The 27,530-nt window shown below is 43.7% G+C and overlaps 2 protein-coding genes across 3 annotated transcripts; both read right to left on the bottom strand.

Moving 5' to 3' along the window:
* Positions 1-1,710: 1,710 nt before the first annotated feature.
* On the bottom strand, positions 1,711-6,819 carry LOC136941125 (transmembrane protein 235). Its single transcript, XM_067233538.1, has 4 exons — positions 6,651-6,819; positions 5,512-5,592; positions 4,924-5,061; positions 1,711-1,955 (listed from the first exon to the last, which is right to left on the bottom strand). The coding sequence occupies exons 1-4, from the start codon at positions 6,817-6,819 to the stop codon at positions 1,711-1,713; spliced, it is 633 nt and encodes a 210-aa protein (XP_067089639.1).
* Positions 6,820-11,716: 4,897 nt separating this feature from the next.
* Positions 11,717-17,509, bottom strand: fscn2a (fascin actin-bundling protein 2a, retinal). 2 transcript variants are annotated; one of them, XM_067233424.1, is made up of 5 exons: positions 16,687-17,509; positions 12,702-12,858; positions 12,476-12,603; positions 12,055-12,288; positions 11,717-11,922 (listed from the first exon to the last, which is right to left on the bottom strand). In XM_067233424.1, the coding sequence occupies exons 1-5, from the start codon at positions 17,507-17,509 to the stop codon at positions 11,717-11,719; spliced, it is 1,548 nt and encodes a 515-aa protein (XP_067089525.1). The 2 variants fall into 2 exon arrangements, with proteins under 2 accessions (XP_067089525.1, XP_067089526.1); XM_067233425.1 differs by having other exon boundaries at positions 12,055-12,222; positions 12,482-12,603.
* Positions 17,510-27,530: the final 10,021 nt, after the last annotated feature.

Genomic DNA, 27,530 nt, shown 5'->3' with positions numbered 1-27,530 from the left:
TGTTTGTAGTTCACATGCTCATAATCAGTGCCAGTAGCTTATGTGGCATGTTTACCTTACATCTCCATGAAGGAGTCAGTGAGGGAATTGAGAAACTAATTTGCTCAAATGAACAACCAAAGCTTTTTCCAGTCATTTTACAGGCGAACCAGTAAAGGTTATAATCACAAGGATACATATAGATCAAACTTTTGCTTTATCAAAATTCTAACATTTAGATGTTCAGCGTCAAGGTAGAGGTAGTCTAACAGAGGTCCGAAAAAGGATGATCAATCTCCAGATCAAAACCACATCCCTTCATTTGAACAACTTATGAACGTACTGTAAATGCACCTCTCATCGCATGGAGCCGTTTTGAGTCAATCCGTGTGCACTATCAATTTGGGCTTTGAATTTGAAAAATCACCCAGGCACTCTAGCTACCACTTTTGCCTTGCTCTGATCTCACACGGAGTGGATTCACCACTCAAACAAACACATCGACACAACAAAGGATTACTGGGGCAATGCTGTGCCGCACACTATAAACATACTGTTTGATGTCAAAGGTAGGTAGTCTGCCATCAACTCTAAATTCATGCACACGACTGAAACGCAACAGGAGTGAAGAAAGGCGTACAGTTGTCACCTACATGAGCCCAGTGTTTGGTGGCAGCTGTGCTGCAACTGTGCTGTCACATACTGGTCAATGGAGCAGGCCCTGCAGCGGACACAAGCACAGAATCTATTCAGCTCTCTTCTGGGTGCTTTAATATTACTGGAACACTGACAGGTGTAAGAGAGGTGACAACAAAGAATACAGATATGAATCACGGTATTTCGCAATAAAATACTCAAAACAGTCTCTGCACCGGTATGTTTTTTTCAATCCGATACAATCCCAATTATAATCACATGCTTTTTCACAAATTCAATTACAAACACTCGTACCGTATGCCACTCAACAGTGATTTGACTGTTAACCTTTTACATTGAAAACATGTGGCTACTTCACATTGAAAGCCTTTGCGCCTACGAGACACTTACAATGCATTATAAAGTGCGGCAAAAGCCATCAACACAATCAACAAATTACATACTGTAAGCTAGCCACAAATTAGAGTCTAAAAAACACAGCCAGGCTATAGGGCAGAAGTCATGGCCATAATTAGCCATCCATAAATCTTTTAATCACTGCTCACTACTAATAGCCACAGCATAAATAAATTACCGTTTGGTAATCAATGCTTAATTAACTTGGTTTCTCTAGCCATAACAAATCCCAGTGTTGGTTCTGTCTTCCACCTTTTGTGGAAGCTACATACACCTACATATTTATGACATAAACTGAAGAACATGAATCTGCTAGGTTAGAGTGTCACAGCAGCTAAAGAGAGAGATGATTAGTATTCATAGTTCATTTTACTTAGCCTACTGCATTGAAGTGGGATGAGTCGAGGTTGATATGGTCTGGTCTGGTTTGCTGGTCTGGTGTGGTCTGCAGGTCTGGTCTGGCACGGAATGATGTGGTCTGGTCTGTTAACTCCCTTGACTGTCCTAGACTGATCTGCTTTGGTCGTTGACTGGTCCGGTAGACATGATCTGGTTCAAAGTTTAGCCACAATCTCCAGCTTTGGGAGTTTCTTTCTCTCTTATTGTCTTTCTTTCTTTCTCTCCCTCCTTTTCTATCTCTCTCCCTCTCTCTTAAGCTCTCTCTCTCTTTCTCTCTAGCTATACCATGGCGATGGCGATGCCAGAATCATGATGTCCCTGCAGCTGGGCTATCCTGGCAGCTAGTATGAGCAGCAGGCCAGTGGTCACCTCTAGGCTGTAGGAGAGCCAGGCCATGGCAAGAGACCAGCCAAAGGACACATCCACTAAAGACAGCTCCTCAGGACCCAACACCTGCTGGAGTTCTGCCAGAGCCTGCTGGCAGTAGCTGATATACACACTCACCCCAGACAGGGTGAACAGACCTGTGGAGAGAAACAAACAGAGGTCAGACTGATGGACAGATAAGCAGTTCGACAGACAAAACATGGAGAAACAGACAGACGAACCAAAGTCAGATAGACTGACAATCATCGGACAGATGGCAAGAAAATCAGTCAGACAAACAGACAAAAGTTTGAAAGTTACAGCACGAAATAGATCATACGATACGATGAACTTTATTGTCCCGCTCAGGGAAATTTGTCTTGGTCTCTGTGGTGCGTCATAAATGCCTTGACAAGATCATGTTAAGATCAGAACTTCTGATGTGCGAATATCTGGAATCGACCTTTTGAAATGTACCTATTCAGTCTGAAAGACACCCTGAGTTCCATAACAACTTATTTCACTAAACCTTCAACCACTGTGCCAGACCTACGTGACAAACACAAAACCATCATTTCAACTGCATATTCAAATCACGTTATATTTTGTACGAAAATATTTATATCAAAGATACTGGCTTTTGGTTGCTAAGCTGTTTCATGTGTCAACAAAAAGAGAAAGTGTTTCTTTGCCTTCCACAGAAGATAAGCCACTTTTTAAGCTACAGTTTCTTGTTTAGGTTATTAGCCACATAACTCAGAGTCAGGTGGCTGAGCGGTGAGGGAATCGGGCTAGTAATCCGAAGGTTGCCAGTTCGATTCCCGGTCATGCAAACTGACGTTGTGTCCTTGGGCAAGGCACTTCACCCTACTTGCCTCGGGGGAATGTCCCAGTACTTACTGTAAGTCGCTCTGGATAAGAGCGTCTGCTAAATGACTAAATGTAAATGTAACTCCTTGGTATACCTGCCAGTCCATCAATACAATGTTCAAAAATGTGAGATACAGCAGCCTTTAATTAACCACACACTGTATACAGTATACAGTCAACTGCTTTCTAGAATAGTCTATTTGTCTGCTTCATTTACACATAAATGTTTATACAGGTAAAATCAATTTACCAACAGCTATGATGGTGGTACACTAAATTCATCTGCCTACCTTATCAGACTAAAGTGGAAAAACAATGGAGCGTTTTTAAACATTAATCTAAATTCAGGACATGATCTGATTTTACTCTTGGCTTGTTCACAGCTAATTACCAATCTAGATGGGGAATGGACAATGAATCAAGCAGCACTGTTCCAAATTGAAGATGAAGGTTTCTACTGCTTGATAAACAGTACTGTACAAACCTATTGGAAATGCATTGTAAAGGTAAAAGGAGGCGGAATCTAGCTGTTGGGTTTTGCTGTTGACTATTTAGGAGATGAAAACATTGAACTATTTGTATTAGCATTATATTGTATTGTATTATACAATTCATGAAGCACTTTTTAAGCATGCTTTCCAAAATAAAATGTTTATAACCCCAAAGATTGATTTTTCCTGTGTTGTAGTGAGAAGAAAACATGCAATACAATAAGACAAACAGAACTGTTTGGCTGAGGGTGTTTGTTGTGGAATAGACCTAATTTCCCAAGAGGTGCTTGACAAAGCAAAAGATCACAGAAAACACTGTACTCAATCAAATACTGTGCCTGTTACACACATGGTGCCAACACACAACGTTCCAAACAGAAATCTAATTAACCATACATTATCTTGTTTAGCATATACTGTACACTAAATGTGCAAGCCCAAAGTCCAATCCAATTTTTGCAACGAAGAAAACCCTTCAATAAAGAGAACACACTCTCAGGACACATAAATGAAACAGTGTCAGCAGACAGAGATGGTCTCTCAGAGGAACGAGAGGCCATGTTGATACATCTAGACAGGTGATGATGTTCTGTACCTCCAGGTGGTCAGCAGTGATAAAGAGGCTCGGATCTATATCTTGTCAACAAAAGAACAGCAGGATACTTATTTTTCTGTAGAATAAGTGATTCTCATGTTTGAATGGTCATTTTACAGCTGTCAGCTGTAAAATGCAAATCATTTATTTGTCATTTATTTGTCATGATCGTCATCATTCTGTTCTTGAATCAAAAACCTACTGTATGCAGTTCAAAAACTGTCTGGGCTATTAACTCTGTGTAGTGCAACCGTTCCAAAAAACACTACACTTGACTTGTCAAAGAAAGAACGATTACCTTTGTCACGCGTACGTTTCGCTTCAGTGGACACTCCTTTACCCGCGGAATGTATAGTGGAAACCTGGACCATTCAAACATGCAGCTAAAAGAGGACTGCATTTGATAGGGAATCTGACATTTCTGTTCAGGAGTAGGCTTGTTTGTTTTAATCACCCTTAATTTAAGGTATTTCAATACACTTGTTACAGTAACAACTGGTAGCATTATGTGCTGTGAGACAGGATCAAAAAGTGGTAATTGCTGATCCAATACCATGGTGCAATGAGAACCTGAAATGTGAAAAATCATCTCATGAGATCATAAGAGAGCAGGAAATCAATGCTTCAGATGTCTGGCTTTTGTCACTTGATTGAGCATGCAGGGCTTGCATCCAGCTGTCTGCAGATTCTTGCTATGAGGGATTGGCAGATATCTCTGTAGAGTGCTCTGAGTATAACCAGCAATTACATTGTATCGAATCATATGCCAACTATAGTATATAGAAGCTCCATCATGTAAAGTTAAGGGGTGGTTTCTGAGCTTATATGGCCCTACAGTACTGTAGTTCTGACTTTCAGGGGTCAACCTAGTTAGCAGAGCATACATTGCACTTTACTACAGTGTAGACAAGATTGCTAACCTGAGTTCTCCCTCAATAACATTGTAAGGGTGTACATACAAATTTTGTCCAACACCAGTTCAATATCAGGTATGTACTGAGGTAGACCTCAAGCTTCAACCACCCACATAGGCAAGCACACAAGCAATGTACTGTCGAGCTATTGACAACATTTGAACCTTTCATAACAGCAACGATTTTCTTTAGTACAGCTTCACAGTACAATCATTATTTAATTGCCACAAGCTTTGCAGGATTCAGTCCTACTTACTGCAGAGGAGGAAGTAGGAAGCGGAGCCAGAGATCAGGCAGGGACTGTGGGCCAGAGAGCTGACTAGACCAGAGATCCAGCCGAACACCAGTAGCACCAGGCTAATAGGCAGCAGGATGACGATCACCTTGTGAAGCTCTGGAGTGGGACAACCGACAGAACAACGTCACTGGGCAGAAACAGTCCTCTTGTCAGGCTTTACATGGTGTTATGCTTACACAAGGACAATTCTCTGTTCTTTCAACGGCTCAGAGACAGTGTTTTTAAAACAGATATGTTTGGGGAACAGCTGGTAGTACATGTACTATATGTGTCGTGATGTTATGCTCATTTGCTTTATGATGCCTGATCTTTCATTGTGTAATTAATATTGCACTCATTGTTTTTGTTCATTATCGGCATTTGGAAGACAACAATATAACTTTTTAAAGAATGTATATATAAAGAACCAGGATTTCAATTACCGTGATTGAGATGAAAACAAAAGAGTAAACATACTATATGGCTGCCCAGCAGATAGTATATTTTAGGCTATGGTTACCAGGCTCCTAAGCCCTGAATCTGTGACGGTGCAACAATGACACTCACTGATAAGATGTCTCTCTACCTCAGACAGGGTGGATGTGTCCATTGTGAAGGAGTGAATAAGGTGGGAACTGGCATTTTTTCCTGTAGATTTAGTAAGAAGAATTACATAGAAGAGTCACATAGACAGAGAGGACAAAAGGATTTCATTTCAATTACAATAGTATCATTCACTTTCTCAATAAATACTATGTAATATTAATAATTGAAAGTCTATAGGAGCGTATTTATTACACACTTTACCCCATCATTCCTCATCACATTGATCAATAGGTCAGGTCAAACTACCATGCACGCACAATATGAACTATAAATTATTACCGGTACATGAATTATTACTTCAGTCCAGCAAACTGCCTCAAGGCTAAATACTGTAAATATCAGCCTTTCACTTTACAGTCCTAGCTGGCAGTTATTGCAGCCATTTCCAACTCTTGGTCTTTCAGGTGCTGTCTAGCAGGTGGTTCATCAAAGGGATGGTTGGTTAGTAACACCACAGTCATATTTTTATATAATACTGAATCCATAAGGATGCATTAACCCATGACATGAAACAATAAGAGGATGTGTCTCTAATACATATAAGTACAGGTAATGTGATAAGAACTGTGACTTCAAAATTCAGATGCCTTCAGAGATGGCAATCAGAAGAACCTCAGTGGAATTGTAAATGGGGTATTGAAAGGTGTAGATGTGAGTGATACTTAAATTACATTTCAGGACACGGGCTTGATAAAAAGTACTGTTGATAACATTTACATATTCATTTTTGACTTTTTATACATTCCAAACATGTAGCTGCAATGTCTACAGCGAGCATATTGCGTAGGCAATTGCTTGAGGAAAAACCTAACAGATGCACGTTCTTTCGTTCTCATCTACAGGAGAAAGATAATCACTCTCATTTATCATGGGAAGTCAAATATGTTTAATGATCCACGATGGCACAAAGTAACCTAATTGTTACTTATGCAACACGTGGTTTAAGTGTTTACAATGACCCCACACCAGTTTAATATTGATAGTTGTCTGACAGCTTGTGATTTTGTACTTTTTTTAACTATGGAAATCAACGTCGATGGTGCCGGATGAGATTATTTGATATTGACCACAGACTGAGTGCATTACACCAACATCCGTACCTTCATATATTCTCCAAAGCCCCGAATGAGAACTCAGGTCTTCAAAGTCTGGATGGTTCGGTTTAACATCGATAATGTACCAATATTCGCTCCCAATTGACACGGCAAGTAAGGCAAAACTGAGTAAACCAGTAAATCCAGCAACAAGAACAACCACTCCGTACCTCATTTTGTAAAAAAAAATATATATAGGTTTTTTTACGGTGACCGGTTTAGTAGAATCCCATGGTCAGATCAGCATAACCAACGATAGAAAGGGCACACACGATGCGCAAAGCTCTCCATGGTAGTGTTCCATCGGCGTCCTTTAGCCTCTCATCAGCCAAATGCTTGTTGTTATCCATACAATTAAATTCCTGCAAGAAAACACACTGAGTAGCATATTCAGGTAAATCACGTTTGTAGCACAAGCACTGACAGCCATAGACTGGGGGAACTGGCGCGCAGGTTTGTCTCTACCCTACTGTTCATTCCCATCTACTATACACTGGTGGAAGTGAGTCAATGCTTGAACAGGAAATTCATGGTATGTATTCCGTAGCCTGTTGTTGATTTATACTGTATATTTAATTAAGTAACTTTGTATACAGTTATACCCGTTTGTCATTGCATTGATTAAATCATTATTGTGTGGGAAAGGAGCTTGATATTATTTTCAAAAAGAAATCCTGAACTAATTGTTCACATTAGGTCGTTGTGCAAATCATTATAAAGTATATATTAATGGTGTGTGGGAGAGGATGTGCAGCCTTCCACCAACACACTTGTTTGTGGCCTGTACAAGGTCGTTCTTCAACGCTGTTAATTGACGTGACATAAAAGCGCGTCTACCCTGCGTGCCCTGTTGTTACAGATGGCAGCCCGTTTGAAATAAAATAGAATAAAACTGCAAAACTCAGCACATCTCAAAATAATTTTGACATGTAGGCTACTGCCCTCTAGCGCTCTTTGCAGAAGATAGGTTGAGGCCTGGCGGCCTACAACTGGGCTGGCGCAGTTGTATTTTCTGACCAGGTTAAATTAGAAGTAGGCTTTTTAAAGGAGACATGACATGCTGTTTTTGGATGCTTTTATATAGGCCTTAGAGGTCCCCTAATACTGTATCAGAAGTCTCTTTCCCGAAATTCAGCCTTGGTGCAGAATTACAGCCATTTATAGCTCAAGTTGAGGAAACAGTCTTGGCTGAAGTGTTTGGCGCAGACATACAAAACAAATGCGCCACAAGCATATGCACAGAAGTTGTGTAGGCGCATTTCCAGAGAAAATAAAATTAAGATACTGGGTCTTCGAGGCTCGGATGAAGGAACTGTAAAAATATTTTAGTTTTCCTTTGTACATGCAAATGTAATGCTTCGTTCGTTTGCAAGCCATGATGTCTCTCGAGGATAAAAACAGTTGCACGGTGGTAGCTCAGTTTCTTATGAGTGGGCCAGATTCTCTGGGCGGGCAAAGCGAGAGAGTGGAGGTAACCTTCCTCCTTGTGATGTCACAAAGAGGAGATTTTCAAACAGAGCAATTGAGCTTTCATTTTCTGAAAGGCGGAGAAGAACACTCAGGCCTTGGTTTACACCGATCAAAAATTATAGCCACTGGGGGACCAAAGGCAGGCTAGGGGAACTCATATTAATGTTAAATAACCTCCTAAAGTGAAGTTTTCATGTCATGTCATCTTTAAGTAAAAAATGTAAATACTCCTAAATAAAATATTCGAAACGTGTTACCTATCTGATCCAGTCTTTTTTCAGACTGCACAAACAGCATTAAAATCTTTCAGAAACATCTATGGCTTGAGACAGGCCTACATAGGTTTGTAGGCTATCGGACCACGTGGACAACAACGTTTGTTGTACCTTGTCAAGAGATTGAATGTAAGCACGTCTTTAAAGCTAGGATGTGATTTTTTTCTTTTTTATATAGGCTACTTGTTGAAGGTCTCTTCACATCCTGAAGGCATATCAATAATTTCAGTGGTTTCAATGTGAAAATATACGTATCTTCTGTGGTAGGGACAGGACTAAAAAATGGTCGACCAATCATTGCATTCGGCCGGAATGTAATGATAGGATGTCCTTCCTGTCTGTCAATCTCACAATAGAAACATCAACAAATAAAAAACATCTGGATCAACAGCAGTCTAAAAACAGAATCAATATAGGCCTAGGCGTTGCTTTTCCAAGCTGGAGGCAACTGCAGGAATTGAAGGATCTAAAAACCGTGCATGGCTGCTGTTTTTCTTAACAGATGTAATAGTTTCCACTGTCGGGAGGCAAATTAGATCAACAACACCTATGTTACCTAGAAGGATTATTGTAGGGTTTGTGATAAGCCTACATATCAAGGAAATTCAAATGAGTACTACAACCCTAGTCTACTGAGACACTAACAAGGTTTTTCAAATACACAGCTTTCACATATGGTGAAAACACAGTACTGAGATTGATTGGTTTACCATGGGACACACATGGACTCACCACTGGGAAATGAAGGATTCATTTAAAAAAACTACCCAGCAGATTTGCATTCATATTTTGTCTGGGTGGGATTATTACAATGTGAGTTGATGTGCCAAAGGGCTTTGTGATCAGTTGACACTGGAGAAACGTTAACAATCGAAGAAATATCTTTTTTGAAGGGAAGCGCCAACCCAAAGCATGTCTATGGGTTATCACAATTTACTTTGCTCTATAATCATTATGGAAATAATATGTTGATTTGATAGATAATCATCTTTAAATGTGTTTATTTTGCTTATCATGATAATTGATAGCTTTATGGTAGACATTGTTTACCATAAAAGTAGACAAAGCGTCATTATGCATGATGCAGAATTTTCTCACAGGCAAGTGATGGCAAAGGATAATATACCCTAAAGGACAATCTAAGAAAATCTAAGAATTACTTCACAATAACAATATGGTCATCAACAAGTTTTGTTTTATTATAATCAACACCATTTATAAACAATTTCAGGAAAATAGATAAAAAGAAAAAAAGATCTCTATTGACATGGAATGATAGCCTTCTAAAACATCATTTCTCAAACTGAAATAGAGTGTAGTGGACAGCATGTAATTTGTTGTGACATTGTTTTCCAGAAGGATCCATTGTAAATTAGATTTCTTAGACTTCACACTTCAGTCTGAACTCCACATTGTGCTGCTACTGTGGTCCTTGGAAGGATTGGCAAACGTGGCTGGATGCAGCAAGCTCCCAATCGACCCTCGGCCTCCACACTCATGCCATTGGATCTGAGAAGGTGGGTTTGATAATAAAAGCAATATGGCAAAATTGGAGGATGGTATGTCTAACCAAAGCCAAAATAGAGCAAAGTACTCTAAACGCTAAAGCTATTCCATTGATCTCAGATGCACATTTGTCTTTATTTGAGAGGCCACAGGCCGGGGGTCGACAGGCAGGGGCTCAAGGAGAAGACTTGCATAGAGTACAGTATGGGGAAGGAGGGGAGGGTTACAGTGTAAGGCCTCTAGACAGAACTTTAGAGCAGAAACGGATGAGTTTGCATGCTGATAACTGAAGCATGTGACTGGACTTCTATCCTAACACAGGGGTCCAGTTTCCCAGACATGGATTAAGCCTAGTCTTACACTAGACTAAAAACGTTTTCAATGGAGATCTTCATTACATTCTTATCGTACTTTAGGACTAGGCTTAATCCATGTCTGGCAAACTGGACCAAAATGTTTGAGGTTTTGCTCACAGATGTCTGTGCCAGAGGTGACTCAATAGCAGATTTAAATATGATGAACTGCAATTAAAACTTTGGTCTTTTGCTTGTCCCTCAAATTAACATGACTTATTATTAACCAAACTAGTCATACATACAAGCATTTGTAAGTGTAATGACTGTGCAGTCAATGCAGGCGTTTGCACTGTATTGGGTATTGTGGGAAGGAATGTTCAACTTAGAGCACACAGTTTGCTTAAACAATGTGCCACCTTCAAAGCATTTGGAAATAACAGTGAAAATGCTCTCCTTCTCAGCACCTGCCTTCTCTAACCGGATGTGACCTCCATATATAGGTGTCCCAGTAGCCTAGAACTGTTCTTGTTTCACATTAAGCCAGATATATTTGGTGACAGACATCACTGTTAGATGTAATATATACCATAATCTACAAAGGTTATCATAAGCAGCTGATGGAGACAAATGCCAAGATGTGTCTTGTGGGAGTTTAGGACAGCACTGTCAGTGGGTGCAGGTGTTTTCCTCGACTCCTCATTAGAGATCCGCCCTCTGGCTGAGTGTGGAGGTGCCTTACCCAGAATGATAATGAATGTATGAGCGAAGCCAGTTCAGGCATGGCACTCGGGCAGCGCGCGTCATACCACCCATCGCCGTGTTCTCAGCCCATAGGCTTCGCTCGATAGGCGGCGCTATGAAGTCGCACACACGCACGCACACCCGTCCTCGCTAACCTTAGTGTTCTGCGCTGCTGCCACCCACCACCATCCCCTTCTCCCCCATGTTGTCTGTCTGGACTCCCCCAATGGGGGATTTAACTCGTTGCTCCCCGCCTCACGTCATGCATGCTGCACTGAAGGCAGGGAGCGCTTCCCCATGTACATCCATTCCGCCAATGTTAAACCTGTTCTCATGTACTGTATATGAATAAATGGTGAAATCAATCACGTGAGTGTCTTGACTGTACGGAGGACAGGGAATTTATTAGCTATGGGAAGAGTTTGTAATGCATTTGTATTGGTTTTACAATGTGTGCCTCAAATTGAAGACGTTGTTGTATTTTTCATGATGTTGGCAATGTCACTTGGAAAATAACGTAGACGTTAGGTTTCGGGGGGAAAAGGAAAGAAAACACACACACATAAACAAAGAACTTCCTAACATTTTTCACTTTCTCCCAATAGAAAACAAGAAGGTCACCATGCAGCTCCCCTTACATACAAACAGTGGTGAAGGTCTGCCCCGGTCTGGTCAGTCTATGTGTCTGTGATGGGCTTGACATGAGCGGGTGCAGGTCCTCCCTCTCTCCTCCTCTTCCTCCTCCTCCTCCATGCTCCTCCGACCCCAAGCTCTCCCAGGGGGCTCAGTATTCCCAGAGGGAGGAGCTGTCAGAGTCGGCAGCATCACTCTTCAGCGTGCCTCCCTGATCCCCACGCAGGTACTTGCCATTGTTGCCCTTAATGCCCACACGGCCATGTTCCAGGAACTCCATGTAGAAGTCCTCAGGCTTGTCTCCGTCGGAGCACACGAGCCCACTGCTGGAGACATACCAGAACTTTCCGCCCACGCCTGTGGACAGGGCACAGTCATTAGTTGAGGTGAGGGAAGAGCAATGTATTTTACTGAGGGTAAGTTAGTCAATGTTAGAACACACATGCACACTGTCACATGGAGCAGGCCTTGTCATAGACCCACACTGACTTTTTATGTGATAGGCTCCGTCACTGAAGAGCAATGAGAAGATGTCGTAGACGGAACGGTTCGAGTCTAGCGTGTTGGAGTTCTTGTGGTGACACACAAATCCGTTCTCTCCTCGAAGGATCAACATTGGGCGGTTGATGAGTTTCATCAGGAACAACTCGTCATCACCTGCAACACAGACGCCTGGTTTCAGTACTTCATCTCCAGCTGTGATCTGGAAATCTATCCTAATGCCTGACTATCATGAAGTACAGTTCATGATCATTTCAGTATTCTCAGTCCTATTTCTGAGGTGACTGAACAGCTCATGATCATTTGAGTATATTTAGTTCAGTGTCCGGGGTGAGAAAAACACAATCATTTTAGCCATTAAAGGATCCACGGCAACTAAGTATGGAGATCAAAGGATGGAGATCAAAGCTCTCACCTACAGAATCGCTGACTGCTGAAAGCTGCCCGTTCTTTTTGGTGCAGACATACTTCCCGTTGCTGGCCTTGAGAGCCACTCTCCGGCCGAGCCATTCAATGTCAAACATGGTGTTGGCGTCCCTGTAGGGGGATGTGTGAAGGGCAGGCAGGGGTCACAAGCTTCATTTTAACACAAGCACCTGAATTCCATTACCAGGAGCTGAATACCACATTCTTACACTTCTGTCGCTGTGGACTGTATCCCGCCGTGAGACACCAGTGTCCAATAAGTGCCTCCGTTGGTCCGGAACATGCACTTCTTGCTCTCCTTGTCAATCTCCATCTGGAACGTCTCCATGTCTGTCTCTACATCCTGATTGGCCGAGATACTCACCCCTGGTCGACAAAAGAGAGGAAGAAAGCCGACAGTTCCAATTATTGCACCATTACTCCACGGACAATGAGTATAAAGACGCTATCTCTTTTTATAAGCCATGACAACCCTAAGCATTTAAAGGGAAATGTGAACACAGTGAAAATGTGACATCTAATTATTAACCTGTCAACAATCCCCTATAGTTACATTGTCACCACAGGATCAGACATAAGCCTCTCGTCCTATTCTCCTCAACCTAATATCACCTTCAATCTGCAGTGCTATTGAGAGCTGTACTGCATTGCTTCTTAGAAAGAAGTACAAAAATATAGCTGAAGAACTATATATATTATAGGTATAGGAAATGTCGATCTGTATCAATCTGTTCATTTGGATATATATTCATATATATTATGAATAGTACATTTTATAAAGTAAACATTCCTGTATAGTATGTGATGCCTCTTGAAATAGGTACATGAAAGTAGAGAGATTTGGCTGATGTGACCAACTGCATTATATTATACATCTCAATTGCGTTATATTGTATGCTATTTTGGTATTTTGAAGTGATACACGGCCTACATCTATCTGTGAGGTATTGGTGCCTCGAGGTGGCGTGGAGCGACCTTGGCACTGCATTTGTGCGCCCTCCTGCTGGGCAGATGAGCCTGTCACTTGCCCTTCTGTCTTATCCTGCCACTTTATCTGTCTTACAAACCCTCCTTGTCCTGTTGGAGCAGATACTTGGAACCACGAGGCATATGCTCTGATAGATCAATAGAGATCGGAGACAACAGCTGATCAAACACGATTGATAGCACATTGTTCATAATGTCCCTATATAGGTTACTTGTACATTAAGTGTTGATTCATTCAAATACCCCAGAAGCTTGACACTAACCCCTGAAATACGGTTAGAACTGTGCACCTCCAGTTCACGAGTATCTGATACACTCACATATGCTGCATTATTCATACTGTACATTGAATCATCTGATGAATGAGTAAAATGTCAAATGTAAGTGGTTCACTCGGGTTCACTCGTTAGCCCGTGCCCCATCCCCCAGCCCGAGGTTGTGTAATAGCATTATGTGCTCCATGTGGAGCTTCTGCAGAGCAACAGCACGGTAAACCTTCAGTGTGTGGTCGGCATTTCCATGTTCCTTTCCTGTCCTATACTTTATGTGAATGACATGATAAATGTAAAACTCGAAATGGATAAAAAGCCTTCAGTCTTCTAATTTGCCTCAGATTTAGATGTGACTAAATGACTCAATTGAAGCTCTACGCATTGTGTGCATAAGTACCCCTGTTGGATTTACATCCTGCTTCACACAATGTCACACTGTATGGTGTAACCAAAGCACCTAAAAGACAAGACTGCTTCTGGTAAACGTCCCCCATATTCTAACAGACTTTGAAACAACAAGAACCTCTCTGGTTATCCAACAGCTACAGCAGCTGCAGGCCTGCCTACACCCCCTCCATGACCCCACGTAAAACCCCAGTGTCTGTCCGCTCAACTGAATTAGTGTGAACATACGACCCTTACAGTAGACTGCTACTTGTCTGCTAGCTGTGGTTCAATTTAGATGCCACAGAAATATCCCCTCAACCTTTCTCTTAAGCCTGTTACCACCCTAATCCCACACACCCAACCATGCTGCTCCTTCGCTTGCGGTAATTCCATCTGTGGTGAAATGCAAATCTTCACCACAGGGCCCACTAAGCAGCTTTTGTTGTTCCTCGTTCCTGAAGAAGGAAAAATAAATGTGTTGGAGCTGAAGCTACGGGCAAAATCCTGCCAACATCACACGGTTGAGACAGGGCATCTTGTGTGGGCAGAGTTGTCAGGTGGGGGCATCGTAGTCAAATTGTTTTCAATGTGACCTGAGGATCATTTTACTCCAAGCAATATGCAAATTCCAAACATACTCATGGGTATGTTGGAATAACATTGGGGTCATTTTAGTTTAATGCAGTAGTTCAAGACCAGTTGGCGAGCATGAGATGCCAGTTTGGTGCTTAAGGAGAAATTTCATCAACGTGACTTTGCCCCATTAGTATATAATTACAGCTACATAAATTAATTGACATGCAAATGGCCTAAAGTAACTCTTTTCTCCCAAGGACGTTGTGAAGCAGTATGATATCAAACAAGTCATACAATATTGGTCCTCAGTCTTTTAAGTAAGCATCAACATAGCACAATAATAAAATAATTATTTAAAAAAGCGCTTCCACTGTTGTTGTCATTGCTCTTCAGCCTTTCCACCTGTCTTTACCTCCTGTTCAACAGCGCAGATCCCAATGTCTGCTCTCCCACCCAAGTCCATCCCCAGAGCTGACTCTGGACATGGTAACTAATCTGTCTGGACACAGCTCCCGTTTTAACCAGCCTATCGCTGTCTGTACGGCCTAATGGCCCGCAAGCTGCTACACACACCATGGAGAGACCTCATTACAACCACTTGTTGTTGGAAAAATAAGTCCACTCTCACTGCAAGGATAAGGTCTGGGAGCGACCAGTATCAGTCTAACACTAGCATCAATCCTGGTTCTGGTCACTGCTAATTAAAAAACACCCTCTGGATGTGTGTCATGGGAGTCATCTGCCCTTGTCCTAATCTTCAATGGACACACAGTGAAAATGACAAAGCCCATTACCACAATTACCCCTTACGGCAGGCAGCTCTCAACCACTCCCTGGATCACAGGGTGTAACCATGGATCCCTCTCAGGTCTACAGGGACAAGTGTTGCTCAACTGCTCATGTGTATGAATTCCGGCCTTTTTATGGTTCATCTGATTGCTGTGTTGAGTGCCATGGTTTAAACCTACATTGTCAGTGTCAGTGCCAAAGGTATTGACACCAGTGTAGGAGTTTACATTTTTGGTGTACATTCGTTGATGGCATGTTCATCACATTTGGGTAAAGAACGTGTCATCCCTAAACCACCACTAAAGCGTCGGACACTGAAAAAGACCCACATGTCCTAGGACTAGTCTCAACCTTAGGACGGAGCACAATACAGAGTTTGTTCTCACTGTACAACATTTGCTTCTTACAAACCCAAGCAAGTGATTTGTAAACACGTTTCTTCTGTTATACAGCAAGGCGTTCAATAACAGTACAAAACAGCTAAGTGCTCTGTTTTTCACATGGAAGCCCACACTTACGGTTGCCTCAGTGTTCTGTTTCAACAGAACACTGAACGGCCGAACGAGAAATAAGTCCCTTACTTATTTCTCGTTCGGCCGTTCAGCATGGACAATCAAGCAATCGGGCTTCTATGACAGTGAAAACTCTTTCATCCTGCTCTTCTCCTGCACTGACAGATTAGAAGATACCTTTAACATAGCACGGTGACAAAAAGCCTTTCCGGAGTGCAATTCCCATCCATACACTATAGGCAGTCTCTTCAACCATGTGTGAAGCTTTGCAAGTGGCAAAAGCAATTTCCATGTAATTATGGCCCACTTTAAGAACCAACAGCTTCCTATATTTATCATGCAGTCTTACACATTTAAATGGAAGGTATAAAACACCTCTTGTCAAACAATTTTTTTTTAAATGGGGAGTCAGGTGGCTGAGCGGTTAGGGAAGCGGGCTAGTAATCTGAAAGTTCCCAGTTTGGTTCCCGGCTGTGCCAAATGACGTTGTGTCCTTGGGCAAGGCACTTCACCCTACTTGCCTTGGGGGAGAATGTCCCTATACTTACTGTAAGTCGCTCTGGATAAGAGTGTCTGCTAAATGTAATGTAAAAAACGAATCTTTTTGTCTTGCAGAGGTATGGTAATACACGAAACACGTGGTCATCCTCTCAGAGGTATAGACTGATTACCTTGCTTGACTGAGACAAATCTTTTGTTGGCAGCCTGGAAAAGTACTTGGGGGTGACTCTCCTCGAGGTCGAACAGCTCATCCTTGCCGGGCTTGGAGCAGCGTCCCGAGCGCAGTGTGCCGGTGGGGCCCATGGGGGTCAGGTACTTCCCATCGCAGTCCTTGAACGCCAGCTTGCCAGACTTGAGCTCCAGGGTGAAGGCGGTGGCGGGGGCGTTCGCCTTCACCAGCTTGCCGTCGTTGCTGAGGAAGCGGCTGTCGCACGTCTTCAGGCTGTACTTGCCCTCCGCGTACACCAGGGTGACCAGGGAGTCCACCCCCCAGGGGATGTTACTTGCCACGGAGATCTCTCCCTCCGACGCCGACAGGTGGGCGTAGCGCTTGCGGGCCACGCTGAGCAGGCTGGCCTGGGGGTGGAGGGCCAGGTGGACCGCCCACAGCTCCGGCTCTCCGATGGCCTGGGCGAAGCAGGAGAGGTAGTCGGCCGAGCCCCCGAAGTAGCGCGTGTAGGGCTCCGACTGGAAGGCCCAGCGGCCATCCGACTGGGCCACGATCAGGAAGCGACAGTCGGAGTTGGGCTTCTCCGCTCCGCAGCTGACCTTGCCGTCCTTGTCGGAGGCGAGGTAGCGTCCCAGGTGGCTCCGCAGGAACACCACCTGGCCGTCCTGGTCCTCCTGCTCCAGCATCCAGATCTGCTTCTTCTTCATGCTGGATGCCGAGGCGTTCACTTTGAAGCCAAAGGCCTCCGCCGTCAAGTAGCGGCTCTCGTGGTTGATGAGGCCAAACTGCAGCTTCAGGGCTTTGTTTATCCCGTTTGTGGACATCTTTGATCCGTCCACGCAGCAGCAGCACACGGAGAGAAAAAAGGTTTAAGACAAACAAGGAGAAGGGTGAAGGGGGGAAGTGTGCATGAAGTACAAAAAGGGGGCAAAATATCAAATTCCTCTCCCACTTCCTTTGCTTTCGTTGAAAATGACCCCCTCCGAGTGCTCTCCCGACATTGAATGCCCAGGTTCTCTCTCTGTTACTGCACTCTCTCTCGCTCTCTCTCTCTCTCTCTCGCTCTCTCCCTGCCACCCTCCCCCTCTATCTTTCTTTCTCTCTCTCTTCCCCAGAGGGCTCGCACAGGCGCTTGCTCGCTGTTCGTTAATCAGTCGGGATTAAAATCAGCAGGACACAGCATCTCAAACCAACAAGCTGCTGACGTCCCATGCCAGTGCAGTAACCCAACCTCTCTCTCTCTCTCTCACACTCTCTCCCTCTCTCACTTAAACCTGCTAAACTTGTCACCTTCTTTACTTTTTTGACCCCCCTCATCTTCCCCTCCCATACTTTCACGATATCTCATACTCTCTATTACACTGACAGACAAACGTCTATGTCCCTAGTCCTTGCCCACCCCCCATTTAGGCCTGCATCTAACGGCCAGTCCATCAAACCAGAGGATTATCCTGCTCTGATCTGCTGGCCAGGCAAAGCCTAATTAAAAAACATCCAGGGAGTAAAGGTGCTCTTCTCTCTCTCTCTCTCTCTCTCTCTCTCTCTCTCTCTCTCTCTCTCTCTCTCTCTCTCTCTCTCTCTCTCTCTCTCTCTCTCTCTTTCCCCCTCTCTCTCTTTCCCCCTTTCTCTCCCTACTCTCCCTCTCTGTCTCTTTCTCTCCCTCTCTCGCTCTTTCCCCCTCTCTCTCCCTACTCTCCTCGTCTACCAGTCCCTCTCTCACTTTCAAAGAAGTTTCTACCTGATCATAATGACTATTTGAATCATTCAAACTCCTTGATTTAAATAGGCATTTGCATATATGTATAAAAGACCAGAGCAGATTGGAATCTCTTTTTCATACTTTTGAACACACGTTTAAACAGACTTTGGTTTGGTTGGGTTGCTTAATGGGCACAAAGGCTGTTCACAGCTGTAGCTCAGTTTCAGCAACAATAGGAATCATATTGACCCCTTAAAGGCAAAACCATGTACAGTAAAGGATTTGTGTAAAAAATATACAAATTCCCCGCCAAAATAAAGTTTGAATATAAACAAATCTAATTGATTTCCCTCAAGAAAAGCCCTTTGACCGCAAACTCAACTCATGCTCATCACAAATCTCAATAGAGCCTTTGTCTTTCACTCCTGCCTCCAGCTTTCTCCTTTGACCGCATGCCAGCGGTCAGAGGCCAGAAACCAGGATCTACCAAACTAAGAAAACCACTAACCCTTTTCCCTCTGCTTTCTTCTTAAATAGGAAGTCCTGTATGCAAAAAAAAGTCTGAGATACACCTAACAGCTTCACCAAGGTAGGTAGGTGTGTGGAATGGAGTGTGTGTGTCTTGTGTGTGTGTGTGTGTGTGTGTGTGTGTGTGTGTGTGTGTGTGTGTGTGTGTGTGTGTGTGTGTGTGTGTGTGTGTGTGTGTGTGTGGCATTATGTAACATTAATGACTACTTTCAGCAGTGGCTGAGTGTTCTCGATAAGTGGGATTTTACAGAAAATGTAAGAACCTAATTGAGCCTGTCAGAGGGCACAAGATGTACAGCCATCGACATTGTCAACCACCTGCTGATTGAACCCTCCTCCATTCACAGGTCAAAGTTCTCTGAGAGAAGAGGCCAGCAATACATCACACCAGATCACACTGACATTGATCTGTCCAATGTGTGTCAGTCACTACTACTATCTGACCCTCTATGTCAATCTTGTTACAGCTGTCAGTCGGCATTTAGGCTCTATAGCTCACCTGTCGTGCTGCTTGAGTACATGAGCCTGTCATCCCAGAAGAGGAACATGAAGGATCCCCTTTACCCTCGCCTTAAACACAGGTCGCTCATTTACAATGCGGACTCTCAATCCACACCTTCTTCTCTGCTTGAGAGCTTATTAACCTAGCCATAGACCAGGTAATGCACGTTGTTCTTGCTGTAATTGAATCTTTCAGTCATTCAGTCAAATGTCCATGTGACGCTTGGGAGACTGTGACTGTGGTCATGTAGGGGCAATGCTGACGTGAAGTCAAGCAGACCTGGCCCTGAACTCGACACAGACCTCAGACATCACGGCTCTCTCAAACAGAAAAATCCTTAATGACCCAGGAATTTAGTTTCTGATGCTGATTGCTGACAGCTATTCTTGTCGATCCCATGCTAAGTTAATCCTGTATTTCAGAGTATGGGCACCATGGGACTTGGTGTTTCAATGGAAGTGGCACAGAGAGCTCCAGTGTCTAATAATAGACTGCTTCCTCACACTTGTAATCCACCTCTGCACCTGTATGAACCTGCTTATCTTCTCAGAGGTATGGGTGTTGGCCCTCTACTGGCTGAGCAGAAATTCAGCACGCTCCCATTTCTGTGGGTTTATATGTTTCTTTAAATGCCAGTGTAGCATAAATACAAGGAACTTGTACTGAATAATTGGGTGTGCTTTGCCTTCGGCAAGGGCACAACCTTTGTTCTCTCACATATATATTATTATTATTATTTATTTATTTTCTTTTCGCCCCCCTAAAACTCAGTCAATATTTGGCCTACATAGACAACGTAGGTGTCAAAAGTTTCGTCTTGGTAGCGATTGAGTTGCTTCTATTGGAATTTACGTTCCGTTGCATGGTTTAGGCTCAAGTTAAGTTTTTGTGGCGAAAAGTGAAGCTAACGGTGGCTAATTTGCTAGCCACAGTCACTGACGTTACTAACGTCAATACGTCACTAACGTCACGAAAACACGCGTGACTACCTTTGGCAGAACATTCGTTTCGCATCTGTTAACTTGGGGGATAGCTAGGCTAACTATAGCTTTACTGCAAGGCAGCTGTAGAAACGCCACAAGCAAAGAGGCCAGGGTGATAACTATTTACTCATTTTTCTTTGTGATATGACACACAATTGTGATGTGTAATGTACAGTATAAGCTGATATTATTAAGGAAGTACATCTACTTTCGGAAACAGTAGTCTACTATTTCACTGAAGTATTAGGGAGGTGGCTGAGCGGTGAGGGAATCGGGCTAGTAATCCGAAGGTTGCCAGTTCGATTCCAGGTCATGCCAACTGACGTTGTGTCCTTGGGCAAGGCACTTCACCCTACTTGCCTCGGGGGAATGTCCCTGTACTTACTGTAAGTCGCTCTGGATAAGAGCGTCTGCTAAATGACTAAATGTAAATGTAAATGTCTAAATGTAAGTATTAGCATCATGACATTAGCCTGTGTTGCCCGGGCAACACATACTACAGTGGTCTATGATGTAGCGTTATCTGATTTCAATCGTTAAAATAAACATTCCTCACATATACATTTTCGTTGTAGGATTTATTCTGACATTAGTAAACGATTTGTTGGTGAAATTACCATTACCTGTGGTTTCAAACCACTGTAGCTCACTGCAACGCTGTAGCTTACGCGAGACACACTACAAAAACATCTACACTACACAGCTGTTTAGGAAGTCAAACGGCGACAGAACATGTTCGGCACTCCCCTTACTTAAATCAAAAGTCTATCTAACTACTAACCTGAACTTCATTGCCACAGCCTAAACGTTGTCAATCTGTTCATGAAAATAATTAATTTCAGTTTAAACCGTACAACGGAACGTTAAATCCAATTCAACCAACGCAATCGCTACCAAGACGAACAGTACAGTAGTCTAGTACTTTACCGTAGTAGTACAATTTACCGGGGCAGCTTCTCCACACAGGGCTATATCGCATTTTGCGTTGTTACTGACAATGATCGCTACCAGTGAGCTTTTTATGAATGAGCGATTTTCCACTAAATAAATGTCAAGCTTATTTACGTTTTGGGGGGCATATTTTCAGTTAGCAGATGGTACTGTTTGAATCGCGATTCCATCTTCTACTGCCGGGTAACGTCGTAGAATAATCTCCAAAGGGGGTTCTTTATTAATGAATGAATGCAATGAGTAGGCTAAATGCCTGAAAATATCATGAGAAGGGAAAAACTTAAGATGACGTTTAAGTCATAGAGATTAGGTCAATTTTTACACCGGTCTGCCAAATTTATTCGTTTTGATTCAACATTGAGGCTGCCTCTTGCAGGGGAAATGAGAAGACATCTATTTCATTCTACACTTCACTCGTATTTTCAGTTGTAAATGAGCAGTAAAAAAAAATGCTTTTAAATCTATGTAATCTTTATAAATAATAAGTATTCATTTTTATATAAAATATACAGAAATATCAGTTGTAAAAATGTCATTCAAAAACGGACCCCTGTGCAACCGACGCAAGCAAGCACACCCTACAATTTCCCCAGAAATTGTACCCTCTCTAGTTAAGTATTAAAGTACTTTGATGGAAACTCCTTGCATGGGTAAATTTCGATTGTGAAATTTGAACTAATTTGACCAGTCTTGCATATACAGTAATTGCTTTGTCTGTTGTTCTCTGGGGCCTCTGTGTCCTTTAAAATCTCTTTTGTAATGGAAGATTATGTTGTTAGAGTAGGTTTAATGATAAGGCACTAAGACCTGTTACAGAGAAAATTCAAAATGTATTTGTAGCTTTGTTCCACTGGGGGGCAATGTTGCCTTACATAAAGCAACCAGAACAAAGCTTTGTATGAGGCAACTGCCTTTAAATTGTCTTTATGCCTGAAAATGTTACTTTCTAGAGTGGCACAAGTCTCAAATATTTTGAAAAATGTCCATGCTAAATCCACAGGATAGCCCGACATTCATGAAACCTCCAGGACTGCAAATAGCTTGTTCCCTTTATTGGAGTTGAATTCAAATGAGTTTTCAGAGATGACCTCACCTCAACTCCCAGCCCCATATCCCAGAGCCTCATTCATTCATTCGTTCACTCACTCATTCAATTCATTTCCGCTCTTTATGAAAAACTAGTAAATGTATTCAGCTGTTAGCCTGACCTTTGAGTTCCTTAAAGGCTCAGTAGATGGCGGTGTTGTCTGTAAATGGATACTTGCATTTGATGATTGATTACTGTAAAGTCTTCATGTAAATCTTTTGCATTTTTTATTAGAACATGTGATCTATGTATACAATATTATTTCAATCAGCTATATTAAGTATAAAGGTAATTTCTATTGTACAATAAGGGATATAGTTGTGTATTCCAAGCTGTTGATGGATTACTATCTATTACAGGGGAATTCGTGTGGCTTTGGCCCGGTGGAATATGAGATCATTTGCAATTTGGCCCATTTATTGATCAATAATTCAATTTACTCTGAAAATGAGGTAAGGGGTTAGTCAATTAGAATTATCTACTGTGTTTCAACTTGAGATATCTGCACCAATCATGTGCTGATGTAATTGAATATGATCTTCCGCTTGGAAATGATAGAACCATCCAAGGACAGCCTCCATGCCATCAACAGTGATGTAAAGATGTTCATACGTTGAGGATCATTTGGCATAAAACATCTCTTGGTCTTTTGTCTCACTGTCTAAAGCATCACAGTTGCACAGTAATGCAATGAATGAAGGGATAGATAAGACCGTTTACAGATGGGAATTTGTGAGGGAGAAAGGCAAAAAGAGAGGAAAGGAGATAAAGTCAGGGCCAGAAGGAGAAGGAGAGAGAAAGAGAGTAAGAGAAAAAAGAGAAACCGAAAGAGAAACACAGAAAGAGAGAGAGAGAGAGAGAGAGAGAGGGAGAGAGAGAACCAGAGAGCGAGAGAACGAGACAGAGAGAGAGAGCATCTTGATTTCAAATAGTTGACTCTGCTTCACTCTGAGGTTAGAGAAGCAGAATGCTTCTGCCAGATGAGTATTAATGAACTAATGAGGCCAGTGCCTTTCTCCTCTCCATCATCCTCATCCCACAGGGGAGACTGAGCACTTTGGGTGGAGCATAGTGGATAATAGCAAATGTGGGTGTCAGTAATAATACTGTCGGTCTTGCCAAAGTGGTGTGCCGAATGACTCCTTTGTCTCGCATTAATTTCATTGTCTCCTTTTCTCTCTCTCACTCCCTCTCTCTCTCTCTTTCTGTCTTTTTCTTTCTCCTCTCTCTCTCTCTCTCTCTCTCTCTCTCTCTCTCTCTCTCTCTCCCTCCTTTGCTCAAGGTCCCCCACTGAGGTTTCTGGTTGAAAGCGAGTCAGCAGGAATAAAAAGGACTCTGGCTGTTGACTCCCCCAGCAAGAGAGCGGACAATGGTGGGAGGAGTCAAACGAGGAGAGACACGCCCACGTGCATGCATACGATCCCGCGCGCACAAAAACCCAAACACGCCCGTTCACACGTACCCACACACATGCACACAAACCACACACGGATCAAATTGTGCGTTGAAGTCCTCCCCTAAGGCCGGAACGCAGAGTAATGCGCTCAGTGCGATTATTTCATTTATAACTGTCCTGGACCTTTTCAGATAAGACCATTTTTCAGGTTGCCATCCATTAACACCTTCAGCCTGCATCCATTAGGCTGCCAAGCTCACAGGGCTCCATTTAAAGGGACAGAAGCTCGACTTGTTCGGGTTGTGCTGTTGAACACTGAAATCAGAACTCCTTCAGCGCGCAGAGACCTCCAGTCACCTAATCCCAGAGGATGAAACAACACAACGGCACCGTTCCTAGTTGTGAATCATTTCATGAATGATGCATCGCTCCGGCATCCGAGTCAGCAAAACCACTGAGACGCTCCCAGTTGCTGTGGTGTTCAGGGCTGCTTGTGCTTCGACAGTGCCACAACATAACATTTCCTGTCGAAGACTTGCTGAAGGCCTAGAGTACCCTAAGGCTCTGGTAGACGGTGAGGCTGCGAGCGGTTCGAGATGGGACTTGCGTATGTCTGGAAAGTCCCCATCCCTTGGGTGCAGACAAGAGCTGTCGCTGTCATTGTCACTTAATAGGACATGGCTGCCTTGGCTGGGATTCTCCCTGCTCGGCACGGCTGTATTCTCTGGGCCTGTTAATCCAGGTGTTCATTCATCTACATGACCACCCTCCCACACACTTGGACTGGCTCACTGCACTCTACTGTACCACCCATTCCAGCCCTACTCACTTACTCAATCCATCCCTCCATCCCTCCTTTGCTCCCTGCCTCACATGATCCCTCCCTCACTCCCTCCCTCACTCACACGCCCATCTCCCTCCCCCGCTCTCTCCTTCCCTCATGTGCTACCTGTAGTTATGGGGATTAGCCAACGAGCTAAACATGCAGACAGACATATAAATGAGCCTTGGTAAATGTCAGTCTTTTCATGCCAAGTTGTAATGCCACATTTGTTTTGCAAACTGTCATTTGTTTTTAGTGTAAGCCAACTTGTTAACCCCATCCTCTTGTTTTCCCCTCGGCTCTGCCTTCTCAAGACAGTAATAGAGCAGGGAATGGGAATCTATTTCAGGTTGTGATGCCGACAATGTGTAGGACAATGTTTTGACTAAAACATCTCAGAACAATGTATTTTTTTAAACGCTTCAAACACTTTTAGCTCATGAAGGATTGTAGCAGGGGAGGGGGACTCAGAAAGGACATGATTGGCTGGTGAGCAATAGCATTCCCTTCAACTGTGTGTTTGTATATGATGTTTGTAGGTTTGATGCAGACAGGCAAGCAGACAGGTAGACAGACAAGAAGGCAGAAAGACAAGTAGCTGGACAGGCAGAGAGGCAGGTAGGCAGACAGCCAGAAGGGCAGGTGGGCAGAAATATAGACAGACAGACAGACAGAAGGCCGACAGACAGAAGGCCGACAGACAGAAGACCGACAGACAGAAGACCGACAGACAGAAGACCGACAGACAGAAGACCGACAGACAGGCAGGCCGGCAGGCCTGGGGGGGGGGACAGGCCTGATGTTAATGTCATCCTCCGCTCTTTGGCTCCGAATTGAAGGCTAATGTGTGTCCTGCTCTGACAGAGGCCTGTCTCTTTCATGTGAGGGGGAATGACCGTATGAATTACAATGGCAGGTGTGTGTGTGTGTGTGTGTGTAGATGTTCGGTCATGTCTGTGTGTGTTTGCGTGTGTCTGTGTGTGTTCCCACAAGCATGCCTGTGTGTATCTTGGTCCTCCTGTTCCGAGGTTTCTATGTGCAGCCATGCTAGAGGAGCCAGCCATGCCTCACACTGCAGTTCTCCTTCATGGCTTTTACTGCATTCCCACACGCGGTGACGCTAAAAGAAATGATTTACACACAAGTGAATAAATACCCTGTGGCCCAGTGCTACGCTACATGACCACCCCATGCTGCTTCCAAGTCTCCAGGCATGTCCAGGATTACTTTTAGGGGGTCACAGACATCTGTTTGTTTAGTGTCTCTGGAACAACTGTTAGCAATGCTAACATTCTGGAGATGGTGTGGCAACCAGCGGGGACAGACAGGTGACGTGTGGGATTCGTCACACTGGAAAGTGAAGATGCCCAATTTCGTGATGTGTCTCGAAACTCCATGCGACTACTGTTTTGAAACAACAAAACCAAATCTGGGGACAAAGCTGTAACTGTGAAATGATGGCCGCGGCACAAGACGAGAACCCACTCTGTGTTGTTGTAGTATTACTGGTGTGAGGTCTATGAAGTCATTCCAGGCGGTGAGAGGTGAGTTGAGGAGCAGTCACCACAAGCTAATCAGGCTGGGTGGGGACACGGAGGGTGAGACAAGGATCGACAGATCTCCCACGCAGAGGTGGGGAAACGGGGGATGGGGGGGGGAGGGGGAGGGGGCAAGGTTGCTAAGGGGGTCCCTCTCAGTGTTTGCTGGGAGCTCAGCAAAGCTGTGGAATACCCCACACCTCCCTGGATGAACACGGTTTCCTCCTGCGTCGTGGAGATCGACAACTCGCGCGTCTTTGGCGCACAAACGCACGCGCGCTCAGTACGCAATCTGTTTATTGAGGCAATGATCATTAAACAGCCCAGGTCTTCCCTCTGTCTTCTCCAGTTATGTTCCAGTGCCCCCCTTCCCTGTCTGTAAACAGTTTACAGTGGCGAGTGCTTTGGCATCTTCTCATCTGGCATCAAGTCACCATGACTTGGCTTCTGCTTGTAGTAGAAAATCATCCACACTCTCCTTGCCCACTCTGTCCTAATTTATGTGCTGTGGGGATCCATTCTTCTTCAGATAAAGGCCATTTTGTTGATTATTCAGTCTGTTTCTGATTCAATTCTGGCTGCCCTCGGAGAGCAGCAACGATTCCACCGTCACTCCTAGATGGGCTGAGAGGGAATGGCTAACGGGAATTTTACAGTGAATTTCAAAATGCTGTTTGGAGTTTGAACTGTTTGTTTGTGAGAGCGTGTGCATGCCTGCGTGTGCATCATGCACCTGCATGTGCACATGGGTTTGTGAGTTTGTTGTCTGTGTGCTTGTGTGTGGCTTGTGCATTTTACTCTACAAACGATGACCGGTTTATCCAGCTGTGACGTGGGCAGAACAGAAAAGGACACGATGTTGAGGTACAAGCGGTATTGGTGACATTTGTTCTTTGAGACGGAGGTTGCATGGGGTACACAGTGCTAGCCATTCCATGTGTATTCCAACTGGCCGGTGATGAAGTGCTTAGCCTACAGGCGCTCTTTGTGTTGCATAGGGCTTGTGTTTCCTTGGGAACCCATCGCTTGTTAACAAGGGTGTGTGTTGGTGTGTGTGTTTGTCAGAGAGACAGAGACAGAGAGAGAGAGAGAGAGAGAGAGAGAGAGATAGAGAGAGAGAGAGAGAGAGAGAGAAAGGAAGAGAGAGTGCAACAGACAGAGGGAGTGATGGAGAGAAAGGCGGAGAAAGAGACATATATCCAGAGGGCAGAGAAAGACTCACTGTAGGACCCTGGTCTCTAGTGGGTGCTGGTGGTTCAGGGTAAATTGTCCTGAGCAGATGGGCACTGAGCTTTAGATAGGGACTGTCTCTTACCAAAGAGCTTCAGTACAGATTGG

The sequence above is a fragment of the Osmerus mordax genome, chromosome 3, assembly GCF_038355195.1.
Source record: "Osmerus mordax isolate fOsmMor3 chromosome 3, fOsmMor3.pri, whole genome shotgun sequence".
In the NCBI taxonomy this organism is placed as follows: Eukaryota; Metazoa; Chordata; class Actinopteri; order Osmeriformes; family Osmeridae; genus Osmerus; species Osmerus mordax.
Note: the sequence above shows the minus strand (reverse complement) of the source record. Positions and strands in the feature narration are given on the sequence as shown.

Coding starts and splice junctions, on each gene's coding strand:
- fscn2a (XM_067233424.1), bottom strand. CDS start 17,509: ATGTCCACAAACGGGATAAACAAAGCCCTGAAGCTGCAGTTTGGCCTC. Junction 12,289..12,475: donor CAGCGATTCTGTAGGTGAGA/GCTTTGATCTCC, acceptor CATGATAGTCAG/GCATTAGGATAGATTTCCAG. Junction 11,923..12,054: donor CGGAGCCTATCACATAAAAA/GTCAGTGTGGGT, acceptor CCCTGTCCACAG/GCGTGGGCGGAAAGTTCTGG.
- LOC136941125 (XM_067233538.1), bottom strand. CDS start 6,819: ATGAGGTACGGAGTGGTTGTTCTTGTTGCTGGATTTACTGGTTTACTC. Junction 5,593..6,650: donor GCTTTGGAGAATATATGAAG/GTACGGATGTTG, acceptor CTAAATCTACAG/GAAAAAATGCCAGTTCCCAC. Junction 5,062..5,511: donor GGTAGAGAGACATCTTATCA/GTGAGTGTCATT, acceptor GTCCCACTCCAG/AGCTTCACAAGGTGATCGTC.